This window comes from Kogia breviceps, chromosome 10 (genome assembly GCF_026419965.1).
Source record: "Kogia breviceps isolate mKogBre1 chromosome 10, mKogBre1 haplotype 1, whole genome shotgun sequence".
Lineage (NCBI taxonomy): Eukaryota > Metazoa > Chordata > Mammalia > Artiodactyla > Physeteridae > Kogia > Kogia breviceps.
The window spans coordinates 21,842,045-21,853,898 of record NC_081319.1 but is presented as its reverse complement, the minus strand read 5'-3'; the positions used below and the strand labels follow the sequence as shown (position 1 = coordinate 21,853,898).

The 11,854-nt window shown below is 44.0% G+C and overlaps 1 protein-coding gene across 2 annotated transcripts in view; it reads right to left on the bottom strand.

Moving 5' to 3' along the window:
- Nucleotides 1-382: 382 nt before the first annotated feature.
- Nucleotides 383-11,854, bottom strand: part of TAFA4 (TAFA chemokine like family member 4) — a 176,730-nt gene continuing 165,258 nt past the window's right edge. The window contains exons 5-6 of one of the 2 annotated variants that reach the window (XM_067043092.1): nucleotides 8,652-8,776; nucleotides 383-2,093 (exon numbers count right to left, since the gene is read on the bottom strand). In XM_067043092.1, coding sequence (XP_066899193.1) covers nucleotides 2,082-2,093; nucleotides 8,652-8,776 — 137 coding nt within the window. In that variant the 3' untranslated portion in view covers nucleotides 383-2,081. The remainder of the gene's footprint in view (nucleotides 2,094-8,651; nucleotides 8,777-11,854) is intronic. The other variant, XM_059076266.2, reaches the window with a different exon arrangement.

Below are 11,854 nucleotides of genomic sequence, written 5' to 3'. Positions count from 1 at the left end.
GATACAAGAATTGAATGTCTCTCGGCTATTGAGACCACATGTGCCACGATCAGAGGGCCTGAGCCTGACATGACTGATATCCTCCTTTGGTATCTTTGCTTTAAATTTTGTAAAAATACAGGAAAGTCTCCTGTCTACTCCCCTACAGGAAAAGAAAAGGAATGATAACATTAAAATGCTTCTCAAAGAAAGCCCCATTTCAGGGCTAACTTGCGAACTAGGTAAAAAGAACACTTGGAAGCCATAATGGATGAAATGGCAGCTTTGATACCTTCCATTTTCCCAAATGGACTATTTATTCCCTGGTAGTAGTTTATATCGTAGAAACGAACCTCAAGGTGAAGCGGTGTCATTTCTACTTGATCTTATTTGGGGTGCAAGATCAGACGTGTGGCTGAAAAACTAAGACATTATTTCCTGTGCCATAAAATCTTTTTTTTTTTTAAACTCGCTTTCTTACAGTGGAAGGTCTTATACACTAAAGGCAGCAGAATACACGTAAAACGTCATGAATGTGCCTCAATTTAATAAAATCTTCCTACCTTTTAAATTCTCCTTACTGCTAGACAGGTTTGGGAGAAGAAACTAAGGAGTAATCTCTATATAAATGCCAAGTTTGCCATATAGTAAACATCCCCAACATGAAACTTTGTGTAAAGTTGTTTTTCACATTTATAATAAAAATGTGCAAGCCTAAGAATGTTAACACCAAGTCTTAAGGCATCAAATAATCACAAAAACGTATATACGCCATACACCATCAGGAAAACGAATTTTTTACTTACTAACATGACAGTAACAATTCTGGTAAGCATCTAGTCAGTCCAATTCAAACAAAATGTAGCAAACAAATAGCTATCACCTCATCCCATTCCTTCTGCAAGAATAAAATCAAATAGACGTAATTGTTACTGCTACAAACAATACGATAGCATTATTTTCCCCCGTAACTGTGAAAGGACAGGGATAATCAACAGTGCCGGAAGTATGTTTTTGGCATTTCTTAGTATATAAAATGTATGCCATATTATTATAGTGGTATGTGTTTTAATACCATTATGCATTTAAACTCTGGGTCACTTACTTTTCATCTGTAATATGTTTCTGCATGACAGCATCTGCGAGTATGTGGAGACACGTCTGCTGCAAAATCAGTAAACCAAGAAAACAATGACTCAGGTTTTACTTACTTTTAAAGGAAGAAGATGAGTAGCACATAAGTAGGGAAGGAGCTAGGAATAAATCACAGTCTAAAACTTCTGCATTTAAAGGCTTTTGTCTTGGAGTTAACAAAATACTGTAATATAATTGCCCTAAACTGGATCTAAGAAATCTGTCACCCTTGATCTAAACAGAAACTGGTTTATATTTTCAATGATTTACCTCTCTGACTACACTGCAGCCAAAAAAATCCCAACAGGTTTTCTTTCTGTTGTGGATATGTCATGATAGAGCTTTGGTTATAAAATATTGGAATTGATAGCCTTCCTTAAGTGCTGGGTAAAACGGCGCACAGAAGTTAAAATGGGAGCATTTTATTTCTGCTAACCTGCCACTAGAACCTCTAATGCAAAGATTTTAGATCGTCAAAAGCAATAATACAAGTGCACACACAACCACCCCAGTGTAAGTCCTTCTCTTCTTCCAGGTTTATAAAATACATTTTCATCACCAGTTAATCAGAGGTCCTTAATCTATATATGCCAAAATGTTTGGTCACAGGTCCGTGCTCCTTTGTAAATGTAGAAAGAAACTGAAGACCCGGTATTCCTCCAGAGGTGGTCCATTCTGAAACGTCTAGTTTGTTCCTCCACAGTTTCTTGGAGGTATGTTCCTTAGTAATCCAGACAGGAGGTCAGCTGTGTGTGTGGCAGCCCATAGGTATAATTCACTGTAATAAAAGCAGGAAGCAGAGCAGGCTGGGACAGTTAAGTAAATGCCACCCTTCGGAGCCCAGATATGCAAATGAGATGTGGGTGAAATCCAAGACAATTTCCTGCAAAGAGTCCAGGACAGCAGTCCAAACAGGAGAGCGCCGCATCCTGTCGCTCCTCCAGGGTTGAAGCACACCTCTCTCTTTGCTACCGTGTTACCTAAAATGAATTTTTAAAGTTAGCATTCGACACCCCATACCCACCAAAGATAACCCTTCCTGTTACCGGGCCCATAAATCCCTGTTGGTGTCACATGTGTAGAATTTAATCGTGGGCATCTTTATCAGTAACCAACTTGGCCAAATCACCTGTTCAAATCAAATTCTTCTTTACATGTCTTGCTTCTAGGTTGCAAAGAAAAACACACCCGAAGCCTTCCACAACATGGTATTAGCGCCCTAGCTCTGTATCTTGTTGAGTTATAAAAAAATCCCCTCAGATTAGGTACATTCATTGCCCATCGAGTTAACTCATGCATGCTAAGCATGCTTTGTTAACGGGGCTACAATATGTCCAAATGAATGCTGATTTAAATCAGCGTATGTCCAGATCAGAATGTTGCCTCCGTTCGTTTTTTTTTTTAAGGTTGTTAACTGACATTAACTTTAGTTTTCAAAATAGGTTATTTTTTTAAACTACTGTATGTACTGGAAACATACATCCATTAAAAAAGTGTGTCGTTTTTTCCATTTTTAAGCACCCAGCCTCATCATGGCTTAGGATCTAAGGACACAGGCCTGCGGTTTCTATAGTTTGATTTCATCATGTAAGAAACTGTACAGATCAGATCATCAATACATCAGCTGGGAATACATAAATAAAAACACAATACTTTAACATGTCTACAGCATCAAAATACTTTTAAAGTAAATTATATTATTTGATCACACAGTCGTCATGCCTGGGCTTTAGACCCAATCAGGTATTTTTTCAAACCTCAGATATGTTGTCACTGAGAGACGGCCTTGATTTACGTATTCTACACTATAATTGCTCTTCCGTTTGTGCTGGCGAATACTATATAGCAAACAAAGTTAAAAACCCTGTCCTCATAAACTTAAACTAGGGATTGGTATACTTTTGCTCTAGAAGACCAAACCAAATATTTTCCATTTTGCAGGCCATATAGTCACTATCACAGCTTCTCCACTCTGCCTTTATACCACAAAAGCAGCCATAGACAGTACATCAATTAATGGGCATTGCTTTAGCCCAGTAATACTTTACTTGTGGATGTCAAAATTTGGGTTTCATCTAATTCTCATGTGTTATAAAATATATTCCCTGTGCTTTTTCTTCCAACCATTTAAAGCATAAAACCCGTTCTTCCCTGTTTTTTGTTGTTGCTGTTAATGGCCTGTGAGCTAAAGGCTGCATCTGGTTTGCAAGACATCGCTTGCCGATTCCTATTCTAGAGGAAAAGGGCTGGACAAACAGGTACATAGTATGTCAACAGGGGATACGAGCTATGGAGGAAAGTAAAGTAAAGCAATACTCTGGAGACCAGTACTGGGGCCGGGGCGAAGCCTAGGGTGTTGTAGAGCGTTGTCAGGGCAGGAGGTATTTATGGAGACACTGGGTGGAAAGGAGCGAGCCCTGACTCTCTGGGGGAAGAACTTTCCAGGGAGAGGTAAATGCAAGGGCCAGTGCACGGACTTCGACCTTTCTCCGACTGAGGCAGAAAGGTGAGACAAGGGAGGCAGGGCCAGGCTAGCCACTCAAAGGGATCCCTTTGGCTGAAGTGATAAAAGAGGAAGGCGGCAGGGCTCGTGACAAATAAAGGGTGTAAGAGAAAGAGGAAGCAAGGACAACTCCAAGGTCTTTGGCCTGAGCAACGAGAAGATGAAGCTGGTCCTTTTCTGAGCTGGGAGGGACTCTTTCTCTCTGCCTTTTGCTTCTTCATCTGCTAAGTGGAGAACAGCAGCAGCATCGGCCCCCTTCGCTTGTCGTGAAAAGGGAATGAAAAGCACATGAGGTTAGTGCTCAGGAACTGGTGGCTCTTGTCATGTTAGCTCTTTCTGGATCTTTCTTTTATGCATCTATGTATAGCCAGCCAACTATCAACCTCCATCTAGAATGTAATTCTCAAAAGCATCTTATTTGAGAGGAAGCTCATTCTCCGTGCCCAGCTTGTTTTGGAGCCTCTCCGCACTGAAGGTCGGATGATAAGCCATTGATACTTTCCGATTTAGTTTCTTTTAAAAGACTTGTTGTGCTGATTGTATACGGAAGGTTCGTTGTCATTTTGCTGGATCAACAGTTGCTATCGTGTCGCTATTAGCTCCAGTCTCATGTGACAGGGAACCCTGAGGAAGGAGTTTCGGGCTCTGGCTCTAGGGATCAGAGAAGATAAGAGTTCAGGATAAAGGCGTCATCTCGGCTAGACCTTGAACGACAAGTAAAATTGTAGAAGTGGGAGGAGGGCTTCCCTGGTGGCGCAGTGGTTGAGAATCCGCCTGCCGATGCAGGAGACACGGGTTCGTGCCCTGGTCCGGGAAGATCCCACATGCCGCGGAGCAACTAAGCCCGTGAGCCATGGCCGCTGCGCCTGCGCGTCCGGAGCCTGTGCTCCGCAACGGGAGAGGCCACAACAGTGAGAGGCCCGCGTACCGCAAAAAAAAAAAAAAAAAAAAAAAAAAAAAGTGGGAGGAGATGAGGAGGAAGGCCACGGGGTATGGAAGTACATGGCCTATTTGGTGAGCGGCCGTGAAAGCCCACGCCAAGATGCTTATACTCTATATTTTCTACCAGTTACCAAGGGGGGGGGAATCCATCGATGGTCTCTCACCAGGGAGGAACGTGGGCGGGGACTTTACCCTGGTGGCACAAAAAGCAGAGGAGAGGCCAGTTAACGGCAAGAACAGAGAGCAGGTGGGGAGCTCAGAAAACTAGGGATCCCGGCATACTCCTTGCTCGTCACAATCACCCTAAGGACAATTTCTTCAAAGTATGGTTTTTGTTAAGCCCCATCCAGAAACATCCTGTAATGAGGCTCAAAGTCGTTTGTTTTTAACAAGTTCCCACGCTCATTTTCCCGGAGCCACTGATACCATTAAGTAATTGAACATTGTGGTAGGGAGGATGACCCGTCACTGTAGAGTCCAAGAGACAGAGGACGAAGGTATCGATTTGAGCCCTGTGAGGAAGATACTAGAAGGACGTTGGTCATCTTAGGCGTTGAGGGTGAGGGAGGTTTTGAAGAGAAAGCCTGTTGTTTAATTTCTTACCTCCTACCTCTAGGTTTTCCAGGACGGAATATTGGAAACAAAACAACTGGACACGTACTAGAAACTCTGAAGGACAAAAGGAAGTAAGAATCAGGTAGGATGCTTACAAACAGCTACTAAAGAAAACGATCGTGTTCTAGAAAGCACAGGTTTTCGATCTCAGCGCCACTGCCGTGTGGGGCTATATAATTCTTCGTTGTGGGCACCGTGCTGTGCATTTTAGGAAGTTGATCAGCGTCCCTGGTCTCTGCCCACACAGGATGCCCATGGCAAGCCCCCTCCCCGATGTGCGACAACTAAAACCGTCCCGAGACGTTGCCAAATGTCCCCTTGAGGGCAAACTTGCCCCTCATTGAGAATTACTGCTCTAAACACATACCTCTTCACTCTTAGTAGACAAAATCAGGAGCATTTAAAAATCTAAAACGTCTCAAAATTCAATGTGAATTGCTTACATTTGCAAAGAACAAAAAGCCCGGGCAAGTCATTGCCTTTGGTGCTAAGAGGACATTGCACACGTGTTAGGAGCCTTACTACTTAAATAGGGAGAAATGATTTAGCACATTTAGCAGGGTGGTGGTAATAAAACTCAGAATGGAATGAAGGAAAATTGAGGCAGGACGACAGAGTCAGTTACATTTTCCCACAAAGCAGTAGCTGCCTCCTCTCTGGGGACGCTGAAAACTATACCAGCGGAATAAACTCAGTGCCCACCTTCCTGGTTAGGGAATTGTCTCCTCTCGCATTCCCGTCTTCATCTAAGGCTGCTAATATCTCAAGTTGACTGCTAACTTTGTCACATTTGCACTCAAGTGAAAATACAATTCGGACCTAGATGGCTTACTGCAGATAATCTTATTTTTTAGCCTTTCTGTTGTTTTGATGCTGCTCTGCATCAACTGTTAAGGACAATGGAAACTATTTTGTTATATAGTTAATACCCCCCTCGAGGGAGGTCACTGTTCTACCTTTTATAGGACTGCTGTCTCACCTGGGGTGTAAGGTCCAACTTCTGTGAGTACCAAGCTTTTCACTGAAGCCAGTCACAGCTCCACAAATGAAGTTACTCCATGTGCAGAAGCTCCATAAAAGATTTTATATAGTTCAAGTCACACTGACTTGGATTAATAAAGGAAACAAAGTTTTATGACACAGAGATTATTCTCCAGTGCTGTATCACTTAAAAAAAAAAAAAAAAAGTAGCTACGTATCCTGAGGGCTGGGGGAAACTGTATTATGCTTCTACAACTTCCTCAAGTGCTAAAGGAAACGTCACTACCGTTGAGGATGCAGCTTGAGCAAACGTCTAACCCCCAGCACACAGAGCTACAATGGCCCTCAAGGTTTGCTTCCTGCAACGGCCCTCGCTCTCGGCACATAACTAGAGAAGGAGCTGCTGGAGCAGGGGACCCCTTAGACACGTTCATTTCTGGAACACAGCTGGCTGGGGCTCGTGTTCTTATTTTATAATTTATATGTAAGAGTCAATACATGAATAATCTTGCAAAATGTCATTTCCTAGTTGACAAGAAACACGTTGAAGGACTTTTTTAAAAAATCGTTGATGGATTTAAGACCCTGGCTCCTCGGCCACTCCAAGATTTTGATTTAGGAGGGTCTGAGGGAAGAAGGGCTGAAAGGGGCACATTGGGAAAGGATGGTGGAATCATCTTAAGGCGGGATTTGCTTAACAAGCACACTTGGGTTTACACAGATTGGAAGTGTACGGGGAGTTGGTTAGAAGAAGAGCTGATAAAAAAGGATGGCAGTGCTAACCTCCTTCCCCCTCCAGCAACCTCCACGAGCTTCTACCGCCCTGGACATAAAAGCATAGGTCAGGTCATTTAACCTAGTTATGCTATCACTAACAAGGACACGTTAGTTGATAACTGCAGTTAATGTTAAAAGGGTCTTGATTTTGAAATTATTTTACCTACATAATAAGGAACTAGTCACATCACTTACTATATACTATTGGTAATTTGGGGTATGACAAATATCAGCTAAAATCTACATTTAAAATGTATTATAAAACCTTGTTCTATGATAGTATGTTGTAGATGTAATCTTTTATTAATGACATATTTAAATATTTATGTTCTAAAATCTTGTTTATTATAATACCCCACGTATACACCTAGGAGGAGAACTCACCTGCTCTTGACCTCAGGGGTGGAAAATGATTGAGAGCTCGAGTAATTCCAAATACTCATAAAGGGGAGACTGTAAACAAGATGAGAAACGCTTCAAGAGATGGTATAGCCCCTCGGGGGCCAAAGCTGACGCAGCAACCAGAACTAAACAGTCAGCCCATTGCACCGTGCCTAGCTCATTATAATCCTAGAATGACCGGTTTTATTAACATTTCCATTCAAGCAATAGTGGCGGAGACATGCAGCTGGCTCTGGGACGATTACGGGCAAGCAAAACAGCGAGGGGCCCTGACTTCACAGCTCTCCTCCTCGACCAAAAGCTGTCAGTATGAAGCAAATAAGTATAGCGCACCCTGTAAAATGGAACTATGGTACCGTGCTCAGAAATACAGGGAGGCTGAATCCTATCACGGAAGGATTCCCTGAAGCAATAATGGTGGACTAGAAAAGAAAGGCAAAGGCACCCCAGGAAGAAGGCCGAGACAGTTGGAGCAGAAAGAATGAAGGGAGGGAGGTAGCTTGCCAGGGTATTTATCTAGGGCCAGACAAGCAGAGGCTAGCTAAGGAACCCAGAGAGGCCACTGAACAACGTGGAGGGGGGCTAGCTTAGTAGGTCTGCAATTCGCACCAACGACTAGCGTCATCCTAGGGAGAAGAGACTGGGAGGGAATCCAGAGTGGATGTGAGGCCGCCACCTCAGTCATCCAGATGAGACAGGATGGCGGACCTCACGGGGATCGTAGCTGTGGGACGCCGAAGCGTGGAGGGATTTGGGCGTAACAATCCCAAAGACAAAATAATAGCCCGGACAGGGAGAGATGGGGAAGAAGGTAAATTTCTGGCTCAAGAACCGGGTGGAAAATGGAGTCTTTCAGAGCCAGAAAGAGGATGATTTGGGGAGGAAACTATTGACTCACAAGGCTTGAATTAGAGTCTTCAACCATTAAATGTCCCCTTAGGCAGCCGGTCTTTCTGTTTCAGTAAATCATCTGGAGGTGGATTCCTGCCATACTGTTTTGATACACGGGACTGTCAACTCTGAAACCTTTACTTGAAATCGGCCCGTGAAGGAGCTGAAGTGAATTCAGTAGCCCTGCCTAAAATAATGCGTTTCCCCACCAAATCACCGCTCTCTGACATCTGAAACTAAGGGTGATGCTGAGCAACGGGCTTTTCAAAGGGCCACAGTCACAGAGGGGCCCTGCCCAAGCAGGTATATCAACAAAAAAGAACGCTGCCCTCTTGACGGCAGGATGAAATGAAGGCGGGGGCAGGAGACCCCGCAGGTAATGATATACTGAGGTTGTACATTACGGTCGGGTCATGTCTATACTTGCCTTTGTAGTTTTGACTTTATTCCCGCTGCTACAGGACCAACCTGAGTGATCTGGCAGCACTTTGCAATCCTCTCCTTCCAAACAAGGATTCATGTGACACCACCATTTCTGAATCACAGTGGAAGCTGGAAGACAAAGCCAAATAATATTGGGGACATTGTTTCTTCCTCCAAATACAGATAACATAAAGCTCAACATTGATGAGTACACTGGCTTCCAAGATTGCTTATGGTGAAATCTTGTGAGTAAAGAATCCTATCAGCCATATATTGTACGGGAAAAAAATTATTTCTTTTTATGCAGTTGGCGAACCGATGATGATGTAGTCAGTGAGATCTCGCACTGTGCGGTACGCCTGCCCGGGTCTGAATTTGGCTGTGCTACCTTTTTTGAAGGACCTTGGACCAGCTTTTGTACCCTCAGCTTCAGTTTCTTCATCTGTACGATGGGAATACAAACAGAGCCTTGCCAGAAGAGGGCAAGAGGGATAAAGCCAACCCGTGTGAAAGTCTTGGCTGACTTTGGACCAGTCACTGTGTTGTCAGAAAAGGTTCACTATTATCGTGGTCTCCGTCTCTGGTTGCAGGTTATAATGGTGGATGCGGATACTGCGGTTGTGTTTGATACTCTCTGGTTTCAACAGCAAAGACTAAGAACAGTCAACATTTTCAGCACACAGGGTGCCTCATCTCTCCACGCCTTTCCAGCAAGGTGAGTAACCACTTGAGTCCACTACTAGACGCAAGTTAAGATGGGAGGGGCGGGCGACCCTCTCACATGCCTCCATTCTCGACTAGTCAGTTAGCTTACCTGTGACTTCCCTTTCCGCTTCATCTCACCATCCCCACAGCAGCCTGCCAATAAAATGATTGATGTTTTAAGCCCCTGAATCAGCAACTAGCACCCCAGACCTCTGGGTTTGCAAGCAGATGAAGAGAAGTTAAGAAAAAACCATCACCTTGATGGTTATTCCCAGAGATTTCAAAGGACGAAAAAGACTGTGATTGATTGATTTTTAAAGGTGAACCCACCCTGCAGGCTGGTATAGGACAAAGCACCAAAGCTGGGGATAGTATGTGTGGATTGGGGGAAGAGGTCGTTTAGCCTTGGTTTTTTTTCTGTTTTCTTTTTTTTGGGTCGAAACAGTCACACGTTGACTCAAATTATACCCCAATGGATTTTACTACTGCCTCAGAAGTCTGAAACTAAAGTTCAAGAAAAAGCAGGCATCCACAGGCCCAGCCACCTTGGAGAACTCCAGACCACCACCATAAAGTAAGTGACACCAATTTTATGACTTCCCAGTGTCTAGCAAAGTTAGGTTTACGCTACACTGTAGTCTATTAAAGGTGCAATAGCCTTATATCTTAAAACAAACAAACAACTCGCTGTACCTACTGTAATTAATATTTTATTGCTCAAAATTGCTAACCATCACCTGAGCATTTAGCGAGTCATATTCTTTTTGCCAGGGGAGGGTTTGAAGTACTGCCAGAACTACCAAAACATGACACAAATACACAAAGTAAGCCAAGGCGGTCGGAAAAATGGTACTGAGAGACCACTGCCTCACACCATCAGTTTGTAAAAACGCAGCATCTGAAGTACAGTGAAATGAGGTATGACTGTAAATCCTAAGAGCTCCTTTTTCTTGAGCGCAGGACACATCGCCAAACGTCCTGCCTGCATTTGCTCATTTCCAATTCACTACACCTCTGAGGCGCAAAGTGGTTATGTGTTTTTCTGCATTTTACACAGAGGAGAAAACGGAGGTCTGGTGGTACTGAGTCGTGCAGAGTCACCCTTTTTCCAAGCAGCATCGGAACAGAGGCTACCTAACCTTGCTGCCAACACGTAATACGTACCCACTCCCTCACAGCAGAGATCTCTACTAGAGGCAATGACAAAAGTAGGTAACAGAGGAAGCCAGTGCATTCCAAACTCTTCTCCTGGCAGGTCAATGCGATGTGGCAGCATGAGGGCATAGGATTGTTCCATTAGTGGCTGAAGTAACCAGATACTGTATTTTCGCCCCGTGCAGCCACCGTTCCCGATTCTGGCCAAATACTGAGCTATGTATCCAATGAGTCCCATCCAAACCAATAGTACATGAGTCAGGTAGGTTTGTGATCTAGAATAACCAAGTGCTATTTAAATCAGGAAGTGCCCACACTGAGAAAGGCACGTGGCTAAATGAGTTATTTATTTTGTCAGAGACTGACGCTGCAGTGGAGTAGATGGACACACTGGGGCCACGTCCGACAAAGTTACATTCTTTTCAGCCCCCGACATCCCGACGGTTTCACCTTAAAATTGTATGGAGCTGTGTCATTTTCCAAGCACTTTTAGGCACTATTCCCTTGTGATGGTCTCAAGAACCTTCAGAAGCAAGAAGGGGAGGCAGAGAGTTCCAGATACAAAAACCAGAGCTTTCCACACAGTGAGTAATACTTGACTCGAGACTCTGTATCCATCGGTCTTTCTACTTATACCACAATTTGCAGTAATAGTTTAGATTAATAAGTGCTACACAAAACTGACCATCTTCATAGGGCCGACCAGTCATTCTTTGTTTTCTGAGTACCTTAGTTCAGTCCCAAGTAGATATAAACAAGAGGTGGTGCCCAGCCCTCCCTTTAAAATGCCATCTGCAGGACTGGACAAGTTCTATAGACGTTGACAGAGCTCAGTTATATTTGCACAGAGTTAAAAGTGAATCTGAGATACTTTGTAAGGAGGCTTTAAAACTGTTCCTTAGACAAACTTTCTTCCACTCCGCAGTGGAAACCTATGTGCTCTGGACAGGTACGGATGACTCAAAAGAAGCTTTGACAGATGGCTAGTGATCTGTCCAGGTGAAGGCAGGAGGGGCCGTGAGCGGCCGCCTGGAAGCCAGGAGACCCCCGTGGCTCAAGTGAGGGGTCAGCAGGGAAACAGTGGACGTTCAGCGGAGAAAGGTGGTCTGGGAAGCAAACTTTACGGACTGTCAAGGACAATTCAGGACGTGATTCTCTAAGCAGTGGGAAGCCATGGAAAGTTTCTGAGCAAGGTAGCCCAACAAGCCAGGAAAACCCATGTCCCTAGAAGGGTGCGTCTGGCAGGGGCGCTGAAAGAATTTAGAACAAAAAGGTGCCTGCCAGGGAGGACCACCTGAGGCGTCTGGGAATAAACCCCCCGCAGAGGAAATAGATTGAATCAGATAT